The sequence below is a fragment of the Megascapheus bottae genome, chromosome 21, assembly GCF_031878675.1.
Source record: "Megascapheus bottae isolate mThoBot1 chromosome 21, mThoBot2.hap1, whole genome shotgun sequence".
Taxonomy (NCBI): domain Eukaryota; kingdom Metazoa; phylum Chordata; class Mammalia; order Rodentia; family Geomyidae; genus Megascapheus; species Megascapheus bottae.
The window spans coordinates 22,711,278-22,732,049 of record NC_143529.1 but is presented as its reverse complement, the minus strand read 5'-3'; the positions used below and the strand labels follow the sequence as shown (position 1 = coordinate 22,732,049).

General features: G+C 41.3%; 1 protein-coding gene across 4 annotated transcripts in view; it reads right to left on the bottom strand.

Moving 5' to 3' along the window:
- The window catches only part of Smarcal1 (SNF2 related chromatin remodeling annealing helicase 1), a 60,646-nt gene that overhangs the window by 15,969 nt on the left and 23,905 nt on the right, over nt 1-20,772 (bottom strand). For all 4 annotated transcript variants that reach the window (XM_090354780.1, XM_090354776.1, XM_090354778.1 and 1 more), the window contains exons 11-14: nt 13,601-13,741; nt 8,827-9,042; nt 4,060-4,130; nt 940-1,042 (exon numbers count right to left, since the gene is read on the bottom strand). In XM_090354780.1, the coding sequence (XP_090210906.1) occupies nt 940-1,042; nt 4,060-4,130; nt 8,827-9,042; nt 13,601-13,741 (531 nt within the window). The remainder of the gene's footprint in view (nt 1-939; nt 1,043-4,059; nt 4,131-8,826; nt 9,043-13,600; nt 13,742-20,772) is intronic.

Below are 20,772 nucleotides of genomic sequence, written 5' to 3'. Positions count from 1 at the left end.
AATGCCACATTATTAGGCCACAAAATATGGAATAAGACATTTAAAATGATTGACAATATTAAATATATTTTCTGACTACAGTTCCTCAATAATTCAGCATGGACTTCTGTGTTACCTATCAATTCATTCTTCAGTTTTCATTGAGGGGATCAAACATATATGCTGAACATGAAAGTTCATCATTGTAACATAACAGCCAAAATATAGCAGTATTATTCATACTTATAAAGCATGGAATCAGCCCAAATGTCCTCACCTGATAAGTGGATAAATAATATTTAGTATCTCCATATCATGGTGGGAAAAAAAAAAGCCTTGAAATGAATAGAATGAAACTTGATTTATTCCGACTCTATGGAAGATACATAAGTGCTATGTATGCACCTCTTTGTGTGTTTAACGTAACATCATTGTAAAGGATGAAGACAACCGGAAATATGGTCCTAAACTTAACCCAAAATGGAAATACAATCTTAACCAACCCTCCTGGAAATCCCTGTGGATTTTCCTGTGTAGTTTGTTCTGTACACTGTTATATATACTCAAGAAAAGATAATAATGAAGAGAAACAAAAGAAAGAAGATATGGGAGACATCCATATAAACACTTGTTTCTCCCAACGAGGACAATCTTTGTTTTTCCTTTCTGGAAATTTTGTATTGTAAGTGAAGAATAGTAGAAGAGTCCCTGGTGAAGGGTCTAAAACAAGGCTCTTGGGATGTCTGAAATCAAAGTATTTCCTCACTGGGGGAAATAACTGTGCCCACTTCTCCAACAAGCAAGAACTCTACTACAGAAGGGCATCAGCTGTGGGGTCTGAGGACTATCACTTCATTTCTCAGCTTTTCCCTGACCACAGAAACTCAACAAATAAACAATAAAAAGCATCCTGGAAAAGTTTCCTCAAGAGGCTGTGGTTCAATGTCAAAGGGAGCTTACCTTTCTCTCAAGTTCATTCATAATTGCATCCAGAATGACCTTATGGTGTGCAAACACTAGAAACTTCTCTCTTCCACTTTCCAGAAGGTCCAGGATATATTCACTGCAAGGACAATGAAATGAAATGGATTAAAAATATGTTCATCTAGTTGAGGTGAGTTACTGAAAAGTTGCTCCCTGAATGGCTGACCATTTCCATATTCCCAGCACTCGCCAGCTTATCCACTCCCTTCTCTGAACCACTCTCCTCCCTCCACCAGGTCATGTGGACAGAAGCCAAATGAAGAGGTGCTGAAAAGCCATCTTTTTCCATGCACAGGAAGACACTTTTCAGTCATCTCACCTACACAAGGAGGTGGAGTGGTGAAGTACCCTTAACGTTTTATGTGTCTTTGGCATGTTATTCAAACATTCTTCTCAACTAACCAGAGCAAATCATCCACAATTCTCACTTTGGTTGCTAACATGTTAACTTTGGTTGTTAACCTGTTTTTCATACAAACTGAAGTGTCCTGGAACACACAGGCAGGATGTTAGGGGATTCTCAATAGTTCACAAATTATTAGAAGCTCAATATTAAGAAATTAGCACCAGGAGCGGTGGCTCACATCTATAATCCTAGCTACTTAGGAGACTAAGATCTGAGGATCAAGTTCCAAAGCCAGCCTGGGCACAAAAGGACCTAAGATTCTTATCACCCATTAACCTCTAGAAAATGGGAAGTGGGGCTTGGCTCAAAGGCAGGGTGGTAGCCATGAGCTGAAGAGCTCAGGGACAGCGCCCAGGCCGAGATCAAGCCCCATAACCCACAAAAAAAAGAAAAGAAATTAGCAATGCTTGGGGCAGTGGCGTAAGCCTGGAGTCCTAGCTACTTGGGAGGTGAGGATGGAAGGATTGTAGCTCAAGGTCAGCCTGGACAAAAAGCAAATTTGGGAGGCACTGTCTCAACCAGGAGCATAATGTAGTGGTGCACATCAATTAGTCCATCTTCAGGGGAAGCACAATGGCGGCACAGTAGCATACACCTGTCAAATTCAGCAGTGAGGGAAGCGCAAGCAGAAGGAATACAGCCCAGGCTGGCCGGACATAAAACAAGACCCTACTTTGAAAATAAAAATGCAAAAGGAGGCTGGAGGGATGGCACAAGAGGCATGAGGTTAGCCCCTGTGTACAATCCCCAATATCACCACCAAATATCAATAATAACAATAAATAAATAATGGTACTGAAGAGATAGTCAGGCAAGGCGCTTCAGTTCTATTTTCCCTCCCACTCAGGACTCAGAAAAAACAGAGCCCACAGTTAAGACAGTGGTAAATGAATTCTTTTCCAAGGCAAAGGAATCCGGCAGGAAGGATCTCATTTGCTTAGTCTCCCTTTATTTCTCTCCCACACTCATGGTTTTTTCTTTTTGTTTTGTGCTGGTACTGGGGCTTGAGCTTGATACTTCTTGCTCATGTTTAGCTTTTTCATTCAAGGTCAATGCTCTATCACCACTTCCAGCATTTTGCTGGTTAGTTGTAGACAGTGTCACAGACATTTTTGCCAACGCTGGCTTGTCAGGTATGCAATCAGCCAGTGTCTTGTTTCTTAACATCACACTTCTTATCTTTAAGCCTTCAAATGAAAAGTCCCACTGCTGGGGGAAACAATAATAAATAAATAAAACAATAAATAAATAAAACAAAGCAAACTGTCTGCCATTAGGGTCACCTGAAGTTCTGGCCATAGTGGGGCACTGGAACATGAGTGGGGTTTTTCTTTAAGAAAGGCAATGACTGCAAATTTCATGAAACTAGAACATCAATTATTTCTTAAGCTATAGTTATAAGGTAGAAAAGAGAATTAAATGTGAAAATAGCTCACTCTTTAAAAATTTAGGTAAATAATGGTTGAAATCTCATGTCTCTGGAGAAGGGCAGCTTCTCTCTCTCTCTCTCTCTAATTTCTTCCTTTTTTTTTTGGTCAGTCATGGGGCTTGAATTCTGGGCCTGGTTCCTGTCTCTGAACTCTTCAGCTCAATGCTAGTTCTCTACTACTTGAACCATAACACCACTTCTGGTTTTTTAGTGGTTAATTGGAAATAAGATTCTCTTAGACTTTCAATTTGGTGCCCAGGCTGGCTTTGAACCATGATCCTCAGATCTCAGCCCCTGAGTAGCCAGGATTACAGGCAGGAACCACCGGCGCCTAGCTATCTAATTTCCTTAAAGGCACGTGACCACAGTTCTACAAACCAGGGAAACTGCCTTTCTTCTGTGAGTTAAGCTTCCTCCTTTTATTTTTCCTACTTTGTTTGGTTTCATGTTTTTGCCTGGGCTGAAGAGAGACCATAACCCTCAGGCATACGCATCACACCCAACTAGCTTTTCAGATAGGGACTTTCATTGAGGCTGGACTCCAACCACAGTCCTCTTATTTTTATGTTCACTTTATGTTCATTTATATGTCAGTTGTGGGACTTGAACTCTGAGGCCTAGGCACTGTCCTTGAGACTTTTCACTCAAGGCTAGCACCCTGTTACTTTGAGACACAGCTCCTCTTGGTTTTCTGATGGTTAACTGGAGATAAGGAGTCTCATGGGGACTTTTCTGCCTCAATTGGATTCAAATCACCATCCTCAGATCTCAGCCTCCTGAATAGCTAGGATTAAAAGTGTGAGCCACCAGCATAGTCCTATTATTTTTACCTCCTAAGTAGCTGAGATTACAGGTGTTCGACATTACATCTAGCCTCTCTACCCTCTTTCTAAGTCACAGTATCCTCAACACACTTGGGTTGAGAAGGGCCTTTCATAGATTCCAAATGCAGCCCAGGAGTAGCCCCAGTAATAGGATGACCTATGGTGGATGATAAGTCCATGGAGATGAAAACTAACTTTCAAAACAGCTATAATTCTAAGCTCTAGTAAATACATTTTTTTTCCCCCAGCCAGTGCCAGAGTTTGAAATTAGGGCCCTGACATTGCTCAGCCTTTTTGCCTGGCTAGCGCTCTACCACTTAAGCCACATTTCCAGCCTTCTAGACAACTCTTAGAGCAGTAAAAATGATTCTGGAAGACGAATAGAGGTAACAGAGATAAAACAAAGAGAATGCGGTGGGTACTTGGTGAGCACTCACATGACACATTGGATTTTGGCTTCAGCCGTCCTTCTGTAGAAGATAATGAGGGCTTCTTTCTGCTGCTGCTTCTGTTGAAAAAGGAGAGGAGATCTGAAAGGTCCACTGTGAGAACTCTGTAACAAACTCACCCAACTGTGGCCACCCAGAGCTTCCCAATAGCCACCAGAATACGGGAAGATCCCAGCACTGACTCTTGACCTATCTGCTTGCTTTGCCCAAGTCTGAGGAACTGCTCTGGTTTTCCCCTTAGAGTCAACATTCCAACTCCTCAGTCATTCCCAGAACCTCTGCATGGATCTAACAAGACAAGGATCATGAATGTGCTTCTGGAAAGCATTTTATCCCCCTTGGGATCCAGAACTTACTCTTTAGAGTTTATTCATGAGCTAGAACTACATGTGCACAAATCCATCCATACATAAGCTACTTTGTCAGCCTAGGGAAGAGAGTGAAGACAACTAGAAGATCCAACTAAACATGGGTGGCAAAGTTCTAATACTGCCATGTGAGCAAAGATCAAACAATCGTCAAACACTGGGTTTGAAGAACACTTAACAACACTGACAGGTGTTCATGACAGTTTTGGCACTTGTTTCCTTGCTCACTTGATGCATATTTACACGGCCTCAACTCTTCTCTTAAAATACAGATACTGTTTACATGTATTTTACATATAATAAAATACATGGTTTTACTGAGTGGTATGTTCTGAATATAAGTATTTATACATATATAGGTATATGCAAATATGTAGGAATATTTATTATAGATATATAAGGCACATTTTATAGAGAAGTTCTTATAAACATTTTAAAGCAAGATACATATAGAAAAACACCTAACTACTATATTCTAAATTATGTGACAGCAAGGATAATCATTTTCTTTGTAGTCAAGAAATTATAATAGCTAACACTATTATCTGAGCCAGGCAGTATGTGAGCGTTATATGCTGAGTTCAAACTCAGAAATGAAGATGGCTTTAAAGAAGGTACAATGATCTCATCTCCATTTGCAAACATGGAAAAATGAGAGCAAAAAAAGACAAGTAAGCTGATATCACACTGTTCATAAAGGCAGAACTAGAATTTTTTCTCTGTGTGTGTGTGTGTGTGTGTTGTACATGTGTTGGTACTGAGGCTTGAAACTCAGGGCCTAGGCAGTCTCCATGTTTGTTGTTCAAGGCTAGTAGTCTACCACTTGAGCCATAGCTCCATGTCTGACTGATAGGTGGTTAACTAAAGATAAAAGTCTCATGGGGGCCAAGAGTTTGGCCTAGTGATAGAATGCTTGCTTAGCATGCACAAAAATCCAGGATCAATTCTTCGGAACCACATACATAGAAAAGCCAGAAGTGGTGCTGTGGCTCAAGTGGCAGAGCGCTAGCCTTAAGGAAAGCCCAAGGACAGTCCTCAGGCCCTAAGTTCAAGCCCCAGGACTGGCAAAAAGAAAAGGAAAACGTCTCAGGAATTTTCCTGACTAGGCTAGTTTTAAATCATATTCCTCAGAACTCAGCCTCCTGAGTAGCTGGGGTTACAGGCATAAGCCACCAGCACCGGACAGAACCAGAAATCATAGCACTTGTAAATGTGGGCTTGGGAGTTCAATTACATGGACATGTCCAGTGGTTACTTATTATGTGTACCTTTCATTTTTCTTAGTGGTCCTGGGACTTGGATACAAGGTCTTCTGTTTGCTGGGCAGGTGCTCTACCACTTGAGCCACACTCTCAGCCTAAATTAAAACTGTTTTCAGATAGTCTTGTGTTTTTGCCAGGGACCTTATCTATCCCTCTCCAGGATCTAGGATTACAGAGGTTCACCATCATGCCAGGCTTTGTCTGATCATGAACTTGATCCTGCCTGATCTCTCCACCTCATGAGGAGCGAAGCTTTCACAAGCATGAGCCACTGGACCAAGGACCTTCAAACTATTTATTTTTTAGATTTTATGTAATAGATTTTGACTGTACTTTTTCTTTCTCTCTGTTTTGGTGATGCTGAAAACCAAACCCAAGGTTCAAAGCCTGTGAAGCAGGTGTTCTACCACTGAGCTCCATCCCTAAACTTATGAATTTTTAATGTAGGAGAAATTAATAGTCTTATCTTAAAATGAAAAGGAAAACTTTTCAAACTGGGTAGATATCACATATTAATGATTTCCCTTATTTTTTTTTGTTAGCTGAAAACAAGGAAATTTTAAATAACCTGCATTCTAAACTTCAATTACATAAGATGTACCACAGTTTTAATTTTTTTTCTATTTTTTTTTTTTTTTTTGCCAGTCCTGGGCTTGAGCTCAGGGTCTGAGCACTGTCCTTGGACTTTCTTAAGGCTAGAGCTCTACCACTTGAGCCTCACCACCACTTCTGGCTTTTTTTTTGTATGTATGTGGTACCGAGGAAACGAACCCAGGTCTTCGTGCATGCTAGGCCAAACTCTCGACCCATTTTTTTTTTTGTCAGTCGTGGGGCTTGAACTCTGGACCTGGGCGCTGTCCCTGAGCTCTTCAGTTCAAGACTACTGCCCTACCCCTGCAGCCACAGCACCACTTCTGGTTTTCTAGTGGTTAATTGGAGATGAGTCTCACAGACTCTTCAAAGCCTGTGATCCTCAGATCTCAGCCTACTGAATAGCTAGGATTACATGAGCCACCACACATGGCTTTAAAAAAATTTTTTTTCTATGTATATGTGGTAACGAGGAATCGAACCTGAGTCTTTATGCATACTAGGCAAGCACTCTAGCACTAGGCCAAACTCCCGGCCCCCCAATTTTTTTTTTAATGGAATGGCATATGCCATGAGTGAAATTATCCTGTCACCAGGAAGCCTGGGTAGATGTAATCCTTTTCTCTGTTCCTGCCCTTGCTGATCAAAAACTGCTTTAGACAAAAAGGCAATTACAGGCAGTTTTTTCTTAGCCTTTGAACAAAGATCTTTATTTTAGCTGAAAAATGAGAAAAAGCTTTCATTATAACCTAGATTATAAACTGGCTACTGTATCTTTTATGATTTAAAGCTTTTTTCTTCCTCCTTCCCATTTCTCATTCCTGTCCCTCTCCTACAGCTTTTTTTTGGTTTTGGTTTTGGTTTTTGGTTTTTTTCTTTTTAATGTCTTTTTCTAAATGAAAAGGTACAAAGAATCATTTCTTGACAGGTAGGTCAGCAGTGCTTGGCAGAGCTGCCACAATACACAAAACAGAGAAACTAGGGCTAAAAATTTACTATTAAAACTCAGAAGGGTGTACTTCCTATAGAGAGAGGGCTTCCTTATTTGAAGAAAACCATAAAACCACAACTCTGAACTCAGGATTTCATCGCTGGTCAGAGCATGGAAAGAATGCCTACAGCTCTCTAGACCAATCCTGACATCCTGAGACTGGCTCCCTTTCCCCAAGTACATGTTAGGCAAGTATTGTGCCACTGAGCTACAGCCCCAGCCACCACGACCCCCCTTTATATGTTCTTGTCTGGTACTATTCACTAGTGGACAGAAGCCAGCAGACATTGAAGGTTTAGGAAAAGACGACGAGAAAATTTAAAATTGAGATGAAACTTTCTATTCACTGGAATTTTAGCTCCCATCAGAACAGGAGCATGGAAACTATTTTCAGGACAGCACCTTGCTTCTCCTCATGGTCCTGCTCAAGTTGAAGAAGCATGTTCTGCATGTCCACATCAGTGCTGTTGAACTTGAAATGTCTACAGCAAAGACACTGGGCTTGCCTGATTTTCTTGGACTCATCCAGGTTATTCTATGCACTATAGTATAAATTAAATACAGAGAAACAATTTATCGATGCAGTTTCTTCTTAAAAGTTACGGGCTAGTTTTATATGCCTCATGGTAAAAATGACACTAAAGATTTTAGGTATTGTGTCTCCTGTTATTTTTATTTATTTTATTTATCTCCCATGTCACTGAGGTCTTATCTGTATTTAAGCTTCTGTATGAGATAATATGAGGCTCACATAATGCTTAGTGATAATGGCAAGCATTATCAGTGATTATTTTTCTGACCAATGAGAATAACCCCAGGGCAAGCAGGTTATTACCCTAAGAGATACAAATGGAGCTGGGACAGGTTGCTTTATAGCACTTGGCACATGTAACACTGAAAATGTGCAAAATAAATGTTTTGAAATGGTAAAACTATGACAGTAGAAAGAGCCCTAAATTACAGGGACAAAAGACTTGCTTCTAAGCTTGCCTCTATTATGGGACAGACATAATACCCTAGGCACTTTGTAAGCCTTGGTTTCCTTTCCCTGTAAAATGGGCTTACCAACTTCCTGCTAGCTATGATTAGATAAATAAAGAATTTCCAAGCTTAGGAGGGTTTAAAAACTCTGCTTTCAGACACATATCCATTTGTTATCTTGACTGGTATCAATGCCCGGGTGTGCTCTGAGGGGTAACTTAAGTACCAACTACACACAACACTAATTTTCTTAACAACTGCTACCATACTGAAACAGTCTCATTATACACACAAGATAAATTTCGGAATACACCTTTCTATCACCATCTTGCTTCTGCCCTGAGGCTATTTCTTTTAATGACAATCTGTCACCAGTCATCAAGAATTAGAGATTTCCTAAACAGATTAGGAAGGGTGAAAACTCTACAGGGCTGCCTGTTCTTGCCCCCTGGGTGGAGGTGTGGGAAGGTAAGGTGTAAACCCCAGACCATTTTCACAGAGTTGCACAGAAAGGAACACCATCCGGTGTCAGTTTCCAGCCTGTCCCCAGGCCGGCACTCACGGTTTTGTCAGTGGTCATTTCCTTGGCTGCTGCATCCAGGGCAGCCCTGTCCCTGGCGCTGATCTGTCCAGGGGCGACCACTACCATCTTGCGTTGCTTGGTAGGCAGCTGGGAGAGGACGTCGGATTTGAGGCGTCGCAGCATGATGGCTTCTTCCAGCAGGAGCTTCAGCTCCCCCAGGTTGGAGGAGCCCGAGTAGTCCCAGCCCCAGGATAGCTGAGGAGAAAGAAGATGGAGTTAGACTCTTCTCCGTCGTGAGCTCCAGACACACCACTCTTCCATCACCACCCAGGCTTTACCTAATTGCAGGGGACTTTTTTAAAATTGTAATTAATAAAGAGGTTACCAGGGGGTGGGGGGAGGGAAATGGAGACAAAAACATGAGAAAGAGTATCATTGTGTGTGTATATTCTAGAGAATATAACTGTTTATTAAAAGTATAACTGTTCATTAAAAAAAGTACCACATCTTCTTGATCCAATCATCTATTGAGGGGCATCTGGGTTGGTTCCATATCTTCACTATGGTAAATAGTGATGCAGTAAACATCATTGTGCTAGTGGCTTTAGTATGTCCTTGTTTCTGGATGACTGGGTAAATGCCAAGGAGTGGAATTGCTGGGTCATAGGGGAGCTCTATGTTTAGTCTTCTGAGGAATCATCATAAAATTGCAGGGAACTTTAAAGGAGAAATTTGCCCCAGGTAAGAAAATGAGGGAAGAAAGGAGGGAAAATACAACCAGAAAAATGGCATGAAAATTGGCATCAACTTTTTCAGCTGCAAATGCAGAATGTCAGGAGATTAGGTGTTTATTTATTTTTAATGTTTTTCTTGGTCATGGGACTTGAACTCTGGGCCTGGGCATTGTCCCTGAGCTCTTCAGCTCAAGGCTACAGCCTTGCCCCTTGAGCCACAGTGCCACTTCCTGTTTTCTGGTGGTTAACTAGAGGTAAAAGTCTCATGGACTTTTACTTTTTAGTGCCTGGGCTGACTTTGAACCACAATCCTCAGATCTCAGCCCCTGAGTAGCTACGATTACAGGTGTGAGCCACCACGCCCAGCAATTAGGTGTTCATTTAAAAAAAAAAAAAAAAACTTGGTTTTAAATACTCAGCTTTCAAACTAATTACAGAAAGAAATCCTCCTCAAGGTAAATCTTATACAGCCCAGTACATTGTGTCATAAACATCAGAAATATCTTTATTTGATGGGATTTCTAGGGCTCTAAAAAAAAACTTACGAAAGCAGTGCTGCAGTTCAAGTAGTAGAGTACTAGCCTTGAGCACAAAGAGGCTCAGGGACAGTGTCTAGGCCCTGAGTTCAAGCCCCAGGACTGGCAAAACAAATAAACAAACAAACCCAAAACCTGTTATTTCTCATGGCAACCCAATCAAATGCAACTGTATTGTTACTGAGGTAAATGGTGGTTGGCATAAGCAAGAGGAGCCAGGACACAGGCTTTCACTAGTTCCAATGCATCTAGCAGGCTTCTGGAAGGCTAGCAGTCTCTCACAACCTGCTTCTTCCAATCAGTGGCTCCTGGGAAGCAGGACGTGGGAAGCCACATCTATTTCCTGCCATACAGCTACAGAAGATGCAGTTCATCGGTAGAATGTGTCTAGCAGGTGGGAGGCCCTGGGCTCTATGCAGCACCACGCTATGCAAATAAATCAAATAAATAAAAATCTTATCCTTAACCAACAAACTTATAGGAAATCTAGTTTGTCCTCCTCTCCCTATTTTTCTCCCTCTCCTTCTTTCTTCTCTTCCCCTCCCCCTCTTTCTCTTCACTCTTTGTTTTTTAATAGAAAAAATTATGTGAAGTGAAGTCAGGCTCAAAGACATAAAGGGCAAGTGTTTTCACTCATATGTGGAAGTCAGATCTAAATTATAAACATACAAGGTCATACTCACATATACATAAACATACTGCTACAGTATGGAATACTCAGAGGAGGACTCCAGTGCTCTCTTTCGGAACAAGTAAGTTACATTTTTAACCAGAAAGCTGATATATATTTTGCTAGGTGTTAGGGGCGGTGGGGGAGGGGGAATGGAGAGAGGAAGGGTGGGAGAATACAGTCCTAACGTTCCATGCACAGATGTGAAAATGGAAGCAGGTAACTTGAAGGGACAGGTGGGGTTGGGAGAGCTGGGGGAGAATGATACAAGCGGTGACACTGATCAAGTGCCTTGTACTCACAAACTGACAGGATGAATCAAAATCCCTTTGTAGGTATATTTAAAGATAATAGAAAAAATTTTAAAAGACTGAAATCAATAGGAAGTTCTCAGCAGATTCCTTTAGACAGCCACTGGGCAGCAAATGAGCTCGGCGTGGGTACTCTTTTCAGTGGCTTCCCTTAAAGCATGAAGCTAGAAACTTTTTTTTTTAAAGCATGCTGGGCACAAGAGACTATCAGAATTAATTTGGACATCAGGCTCTAAGATTAATATTGTTTCCTCTTAATCTTAAAGCCCAACAATACCAAAGATTTTTAAAATGGACTTTAGAACAATTACAATATAACAAATTATCAATTTAAATTTACTGGTCTCAGACACTGGGCTGGAGAAAAGGATGTGATGAGAAAAGTGTTTGGAAGTGGGGATGAGGGAGTGAAGAGAAGAGGGGAGAGGGAAAATTCAAGGATGATATGCTGAGTATCTAGTATGAGTCTGATACAGACAACATAGGAAGGAACAACCTAGGGAGTATTGACAACAGGGAAGGAGCAACATAGAGAGTATTGATAAATAGCCTTCAGCCCTGTTTATCACTAGCTACAGGCCAGCTAGCTGGGGGAGAAATCCTGATCAGAAATATTATTTGTAAACAAAGTCACATGAAGAAAGCATACACAAAACCTATATAAAATCAACTCCATCTAACCATTCTCCAACCACTGAGAAAATGAGTCACAGACTGTGTTAAAGAAGCATGTGGTGAGAACTGAGCATGCAGAGGCAGGAGGATCAAACATTCAGAGGTCAGTCTGGGCTACTATTGGTCCCAGGCCAGCCTGAATCATATAGCATAACTCTGTCTCAAACCTTCCTCCCTCAGAAGAGAAGTACATGACAACACAGAGACACTCCCCATCGAAAAAGAAATATAGGTTATTTATTTATTTATTTATTTATTTATTTTTTGCCAGTCCTGGGGACTGAACTTAGGGCCTGAGCACTGTCCTTGATCTATCCTCAAGGCTAGAGCTCTACCACTTGAGCCATAGCACCACTTCTGGCATTTCTATGTATGTAGTACCAAGGAATCAAACCCAGGAGGCCAAACTCCCAGCCAATATAAGTTTTTTAATGCATTTAGTAACTGAGACATTTCCTGCCTCAATAATCAGCTACAAAAGTTTGGAATTAACTTTGGAAATCACTGTAATTTGTGTTATATCCACTGTGCCTATATATACTGTTATATATACTGAATTATTTTTATCAATTAAATATGTAAATGATTTTCTTTAAGGGACAGGGAGTGTGGCCTACTGGTAGAATGCTTGCCTAGCATGCACGAAGCCCTGAGTTTGATTCCTCAACAGCACATACACAGAAAAAGGAAGAAGTGGTGCTATGGCTCAAGTGGCAGAGCTCTAGCCTTGAGCAAAAAGTGTCCAGGCCCTGAGTTCAAGCAGCAGTACTGGCAAAAAAAAAAAAAAGTATTTTAAGCCACACATCGGTGGCTCATGCTATAAACCCTAGCTATTCAGGAGGCTGAGATCTGAGGATCATGGCTTGAAGCTAGCCCAGGCAGGAAAGTCTGGGAGACTTTTATCTCCAAATAAATAAAAAATAATAAAAAAAAAAAACCAGAAGTGGACTCATGGCTCAGTGGGAAAGCACTGGCCTTGAGCAAAAGAAGCTCAGGAATAGCACCCAGGCCATGAGTTAAAGCCCCAGAAATGGCACCATAAAAAAGTATTTTAAATATACAGCAACATGGTTTTCCACAGCAGGAATTTTCCCTCAGAGATAGTGAATAATGATACCTATTTCTCCCCCATCAGATGATGCATATAATCAGTGATTTGGCTTCAAAGTAAGAACCACTCAGGTCTGGCTTTTACAATGGTGATACTGACTACAGAACATTTCCACTTACCATGGCTCCTGCTCCACTGGCAGCGTGTTCACATGAGTAACATGAGGCTCAGAGGTTTCAGGCCAGGTGGCAATACACTAGAATCACCATTAGGAGTAAAGACTACTGAAAAACCTCCATGGCAGCTCTGGATTTCACTCTCTACTCTGCCTGCTCCAAGGCTCTTTTGTCTTTTTTGTAGAGGGGACTTTTTTTTCCCCCCAATTTTACTACAGATTCCTCCAAAGCACCTCTTGCCTCCTCATCTGCTTTCCTGTCTCTGCCTAGGGCCTCCCTCTCACCACCATAGTACCTTCAAGGGGTCAGCATCTGGTATGAACTTTCCTTCTACAGTCCCAGCAGCCCTACCTGGTGTAGGAGCTGTGAGCACAGGTCAGGACTGTGACTCTCAGAGCGGGACACACCTCTGCACTGTCTGCCAATCCCCTCTGTAGACAATGCTGATCTGGAATCACCACAGACATTAATATTAGGAGGCAATGAACATATCTTGCCTTTGACAATAACTCAAAGTCGGGGTTAGGAGTAAATTGGAACTCAGTCCTATTTCCTGGCCCTTGATCCTTGGCTCATATCACAGTCAAAGAGAAAGAGCAGAAAAATAAACGTGTCAGAATCAGGGTGAGTGCTGGAGGACAGGGAGGAAAGAGAGAATACCCGTTTGGCATCACAGTAGCGAAGTCCGAAGGCATGAAACTGAGGGAAGAATGTTGGCTTGACAGCAATAATTTGCGTGTAGAGCTCTGAGGGTCGGGACATGGCAGGCGTGCCTGACAGTAAGATCACTCTCTTGGCAACCTGGAAGACAAATGACAAGACTTTCTGGAGATACAGAGATTATGCAAAATACCCCAGTGAGCAGGAGTTGTGCCCTTTGAAATAGCAAGGTTCCTTAGAATCCAGCATGTCCTCCTTCCACTTCCTGGGAGCTCTCACTGGTCATGGTTATTAAGTTAATTTACCTTAGATCTCAGGTTAGGTCTAGATTCCAAAGTTGCTAGAGACCAGCCCTTTGCCACTACTCTGTGTGGCTGATAACCTGGGATTTCTAGGCTAGGGCATCATGACTATAGGTATTTTGAGAACCTGGTGTCATTGCCCATGCCCACCATCAGTGACCTCTCTTTAGCTCTAATTGCTTCCAAGCTACTCATGGTACTAACTACAATACTCTGAATTCTCTTTCCCCTGCCTCCCTCACTAGACTACAATTTTTATTTTTTTTGGGGGGGGGGAGGGTCATGGGGCTTGAACTCAGTCAGCCTGGGGCACTGTCCCTGAGCTGAAACTCAGCTCAAGGCTACTGCCCTATCCTTGAGCCACACCCCACTTCCTGTTTTTCTAGAGGTTAACTGGAAATAAGAGTCTCAGGTCCTTTTGTGCCCACGCTGGCTTTGAACCATGTTCCTCAAATCTCAGCCTCCTGAGTAGCTAGGATTACAAGCGTGAGGCACCCCACCCGGTGACTATAAACTTTTTGAGATAAAGAACTGGGCTGTGCCCCTTATTTTCTATAGTATTCTGTGCCCAGCACAAAAACCACCAATAAATGTTCTCTATATGCTAAGAAATAAGTTGAAGGAAGCTGCTTAATATTGTTGAAAACATGGAGTGAGCTCAAAGACTCCATCACTGGAAGAAGTAGGAGAAGAGACACACAGCTGAGATGCCTACAGAATGCATACAAAAGGATTTATAGTCAGACACTGCCAGATAGCGTCAGACACTGCTAGGACCAGGAGGAAGAGAGAATGATTGCCCCGCTATAAACCTTAATTGACATTGTTTTGGTTTTTTTTAAGAAAACAAACAATTAAACAAACAAGCAAAACCCTATAATTCTAGCTACTTAGAAAGCTCAGGTCTGTAGTATCACAGTTTGAGGTCAGCCTAGAATAAAAGCTAATGAGGTTACCCTCCCCCCTCCATTTCAACAAGCTGGGCACAGTGCTGCCAGTGGTCCCTCAGCTATTCAGGAGGCCAGAGATAGGGTAACAGTCCAAGGCTGGCCTATGCAAAAACATGAGACCCTATCTGAAAAATAACTAAAGCAAAAAGACTACGGGAATGGTATGGCTCCGGTTGTACAGTCCTTGCCTAGGAGGCAGGAGGCTCTGAATTCAAACCCTACCACTATTGCTAAAAGGAAAAATGCATTTATAAATTTCATTCTGGTCAAGCCTATAGACCCTTGCTTCAAGTTAATTTGGGGGCCTTTAAATGGTAAGATCTGCTGCACTGACTCTGAACTCAGCCTAGGTATAGAGCAGCCCACTCAGCAGAGGCTAGGACCAAAATAGTTGGTCAACAGCAACTACAAATTCCACACCCTTTAATACCCTGACACCAACTGAGAGAAGATAAGACTCATTCTCTACCTCTCAGTAAGAGGGGAAAGTGAGTGAAAGATATTTCTTGCCATATGGGACCAAAAAGTCTCCACAATTGCTGGAGGTAAAATTGATTTCAGCTCTGAGCCGAACTCAGTTGTCTAGAAACGGCTTGTTAACCACTGTAACCTTGAGTTAATGACAGTAATATAAGATAGTGGCATGAAGTTAATCTCCTAGGGGAAGAAATTAGATTTTCAAATGAATACACTGTCTCATAAAAATAAATAAGTAAGATGTAACAGTAGGAAGAAAGATGATTCCTCATAAATATACAATGTATACAATTTTCAGAGTGCACTTTCACCCTCTTGGCCACTGCCGATACCTAATTCCATTATGATGGTACAGTTATGAATTTCTCTAGCTATAATTTTCCACAGTTCAATTACTCAGGTCTTCTAATTTCCTGCACGGTTTAGTGCAGACGCATTAAAATAACAATGGGCTTCTTGAATGATGTCTGTAGCATCTCTCTGCATGGTTTGAGCCCATTTCAATGAAGAGACAAAATGGAAAGTTACATCAAGAAGAGGACAATCTGTCCCATCCTTTCAAACCCACTCCCCACATCTCTGTATTTGCCTGAGGCAGGAGCCTGGGCCAAAGCAACTCCTGAACTAGGAGATGGAAATTAACTCCACCCTCTGCAGGATACGAATAAAACGCAGCTGGTACTGACTAAAATCCCCCCATGTGGTTCCCAGACTGGAGCAGTGGTAGCGGGACAAATAGCCTTGGGTAGGTATGGAAAAGCAGAAGTAGCATTATGGAAAAATAAAAAGGCTGGCTGTACAAAGAAACCAGAATAATGTCTCATCTACTGTGACTGATTTATCCCCCTTCCTGCTCAGTCCCAACATGTATATAGTGTCATCACCGCCATCTATAAGGCCTTTAATCTGTGTTCAGATGCAAATGATTTATATATCCCCACCTTTGAGAAGTTTCAATCTAAGGAAATATAAACACACAAAGCTATATATAAATCAACACTAAACCAAACACTTTACAGTTACCTCTCCTAAGGAAGGTAAGGAAAGTGGGATCCAAGAAAGCTACAATGGAACAATGTAAAAGAGAATTTATTTGATTTTGGAAGAATGATATAGTTATGAACATAACCCACAGAATAGAAGATTTTTTTTTTACTAGCTGTGCATCAGATAGGGACCTCACATCTAAAATATACTTAGAAATAAAAAAATGAACTCCTCCAAAATAAACCTTCCAAGAAAGAAGCAGAAGCTGAAGCAGAAGATAGAGGAGGAGGAGGAGGAGGAGAAGGAGGAGAAGGAGGAGGAGGAGGAGGAGGAATAGATGCCTAGACACATGAAGAAATGTTCAGGAAGTGGTGCTGTGGCTCAATGTAATAGAGTGGTAGCCTTTAGCTGAAGAGCTCAAAGACAGCGCCCGCCCAGGCCCAGAGTTCAAGCCCAACAACCGACAAAAAAAAAAAAAAAGAATTGTTCAACATCTCTGGCCATAAAAAAAAAAAAATGTAAATCAAAACAACATTGAAATTTCATCCCACCCTGGTTAGTCCTTGGGTGAGAACTGATTACCAGCATATTGATTCAAAATACCAAAATGCTGTAATTCAGCAAGTGGTCCATTTGCAACTAATTACAGTCTTATTATTCAGAGCTTTAAGGAATGCAAATCATATATGTAAAGATATTAAGATTGCCTAAAAATTACATGCAAAGGTGGGTGTTTTTATGCTGTAAAATATACTATTCTTCTTTAAGAATTAGACTTCAAGAGAAAGGGCATCAATGTATGTGAAGTAATGCACCTTCTATTTGGTGAATACAATGTAACCCTTCTATTAATTACAATAAAAAATATGTATATAAAAAAAAGAATTAGACTTCAAGCCGGGTGCTCATGACTGTAGAGGCTGAGATCTGAGGATCAAGGTTTAAAGCTAGATCAGCACAAAAGGATCTGAGACTCTTATCCCCAATTAACCTCTAGAAAATGGGAAGTGGGGCTAGCCTTCAGCTGAAGAGCTCAGGGACAGCACCCAGGCCAAGTTCAAGCCCCATGACCCACAAAAAAAAAAAAAAAAAGAATTAGACTTCAAGTCCAAGTCCTGGTGGCTCATGCCTATAACATTCCTAACGACTCAGGAGGCTGATATCTAAGGATCACAGTTTAAATCCAGTCCAGGCAGGTAAGTCTATGAGGACTTTTATCTCCAGTTAACTAGAAAAAGCCGTAAGTGGAGCTGTGGCTTAAGTAGTAGAATATCAGCCTTAAGCAAAAAAAGCTAAGGAACAGCTCTCAGGCCTCAAGTTCAAGCTTCAATATTTGCACCAAAGAGAAAGAAAGAGAGAAAGAGGGAGAGGGTAACAGAGAGCGAGTGAGAGAGAGAGAGAGAGACAGAGAGAGAGAGAGAGAGAGAGAGAGAGAGAGAGAGAGAGAGAGAGAGAGAGAGAGAGAGACAGAGAGACAGAGACAGAGAGACAGAGAGAGACAGAGACAGAGACAGAGACAGACAGAGACAGAGACAGAGAGGGGAGGAGAGACAGACAGACAGACAATTTAGATTCAACCGTTTTCTTTCTAAGTCTAGCTCTGTAATTAATGAACTTCAGGGAATAAACAAGAATAGACTGAATTTGGGAACTCCTAAAGCCTCACATGAGGGGAAAAAAACAGGACCTGCCACTGGATACCCCTCTGTCCTCTTCTTAGAGAGGCAGAGTCAGCTGTTTTGTATGCAGAGGATCTATTTTTTCATCCCTTCTGTATCATGTGGAAAGATGTTTTGGAAGTGCTATATGTAGAAGCTACCATCTAGTTACAAATTCATTAGAAGGAAACACCAGAAGCATATTTTGATGGGTTTATACAACAGAAATCTGTAAGGATGAACAGTCATTTAGAATGACATGAATTTTCAGGTGGCATGATTGGGGGAACCCTAGGTGTAAAACTCTCTGGAAAGAGGAAGGAAATGCACATTCATACTTATGGGGCTGTAGGCTATCTCACAGAGGTAAACTAGAAAACAAGGTAGGGATGGGGATTACTGGAGAGAGGAAAAGAAGAGGGATTCTGGTGTAAAAAAAAAAAAGACTTATTTTTCATGCTAGTATAGCTTTGGTATTATTTGAATTGATCATCTATTTGAACTAATAAAAAAAATTAAAAATATAAAAAGTCTGCAGCTTTTACTGCTACATGATAGAGTAAGAGAGACACTGGAACTCATAGGCACAGGCAAAAGATTCCTGAACAGAATCCCAGGGTCACAACAGATTGGAGAGAGACTCGATAAATGGGACTACCTAAAAATATCTATGATATACAAACCCTTAGTCTAATTTTGATTATGTTCTAAAAACTAAGTGCCAGTGATTGTATACAGAGATTCCCTTCTTGAATACTTGTTTGTTAAACACATCATTTGAAATAGGATGTAAAAATCAATGTTAATAACTTCTTTAAAAAAAAATCTGCAGCTTTTAGCCAAATTTTTCAAATGGCTACTCATCAGACCGAAAAGCACTCTACTTGGAGAAAAAGAGAAACAGTTTTTAATTTTATTTATTTTTGGTACTAAGGTTTGAACTCAGGTCTTATACTTGCTAGGCAAAAGCTGCAGCACTTTCTTTTCATGGGGATGGGAGGGATCCTGATACTGGGGCTTAAACTCAGGGACTTGGGCATCTGCCCAGCTTTTGCAATCAAAGCTGTCACTTTACCACTTGAGCCACACCTCTAGTGCAGAAACAGCTATGATTAGGAAGGGTAGTAGAATTCTGAGGACATTTCCTTTTTATTTTTATTTTTTATTTTTTCCATTATACTGGTTTAAGGAAAGAAAATCAGCTGAGTATAGTGATTTACACCTGTAATCCCAGTTACTCAAGAGACAGACTTGGAAGACTGTGGTTCAAGGATAGTGTAGGTAAAAGTTCAAGAGATCCCATCTCCAGCAATAAAAACCTGGGTGTAGTGGTGAGTACTGAACTCCTACCATAAGTGCAGTATAATAAATATATCCTATTACGCCATTCAAAAATTTGCTTTACAAGTGTCACTCTGAAATACAGCCAAGATGTCAAAGATGTACATGCTGCTTCCAAAGGTTTAGTCAGACGTACACGGCTCAGAGCCCACTCAGAAGCTTCATGAGAAAATCCAGTTAATGATGGCATTAACCAGTTGTTTGTTAAGAAGCATTCACATTGTAACTTTAATGACTATCTATTTATTGTGCACCTTTGTACAAACACAGGGGTGCAGATTTCATTTTAATTAAGGCCATCATATTGGTATCAAGGTTTAAGAACATTTTTCTAGAAAACATACTAACACCCACCAAAAGATGGGTCACTACCCCAAGGCAAGACATTTCACCTATGGATACCATAAATGACTACCAACATATAAATCTTTATAGGCAACACTAGCATAGAGCTTATGACATAACCCTACGTTTGAAGATATTTTATGTAACTAGTCCTCAGGGAATTAAAACTTGAAATGAGTAAACATTTTTTTAATCAATCTATTTAATCTATCACAGCTCCACTTCCAGCTTTTTTGGTGGTTAAATTGAGATAAGTGCCTCATGGACTTTCCTCCTACACTGGATTTGAACCACAATATTCAAATCTCAGCCTCCTGTGTAGGCTTATAGGCATGAGCCACTGGCACCTAGCTTTAAACTTTGCCATTATGTAGTAAATTTGCTTGCCTTAGTTTAGTCCAAACTCAAAGCTTCTTTTAAGCAATAAAAGCTGCACTATGGAACGCTCATGGGATGTAAGGCCTGCCTTAACAGCAGGAGCTCTCGACAGTCTACTTAGTCCATACCAACCAAAGTAATGCCTCTAGTCTTCTGAGAGAGACCACTGACTGGTCAAGAGAAAAGGCTACTTTCACATCCTCCCAATTTTAGAGAGGGGGAAAAAAGAGGAGAGGAAATTTCCCCTCCATGAGGGGTGAGGGCCTAAGACATAGAACACAAGCATGAGCCTGTCAAACAGAACACAGAACCTAAGCTGTATGTCAACACATGGAGAGAAAGACTGGACCCTGTTCCTCATAGGCACCTGCTCTGAATGATGCCAGAACTCACAGTAGCCCATGTGCTCAGAGACAGGTGGAAGCCCCCACAGGGTGGTAAGTAGATGGCTGGCTCTCTAGTTACCCAAAGGTTGCAGGTGGCATAGAAAAAAGGCAGGCTTACATAGCATGTCTCATCTCTACAGTGCTTCCTGCTCATGCCCACTAGCCCCAGCCTGGTTCTAGGTTTGGATAATTCATCTCCCTGGGTTTCCAGAACCTTAATAGCTTTGCCGCAATGGGTGACTCAGTTTCTCCGGAGCTATTTAGTAAACAAAGCGTTGCAGGCACTCTTGTGCTAGACAGGATTCTGGAATCCAGTCCCAATCAAGATGAAGATCTGGGCTGCTGGGT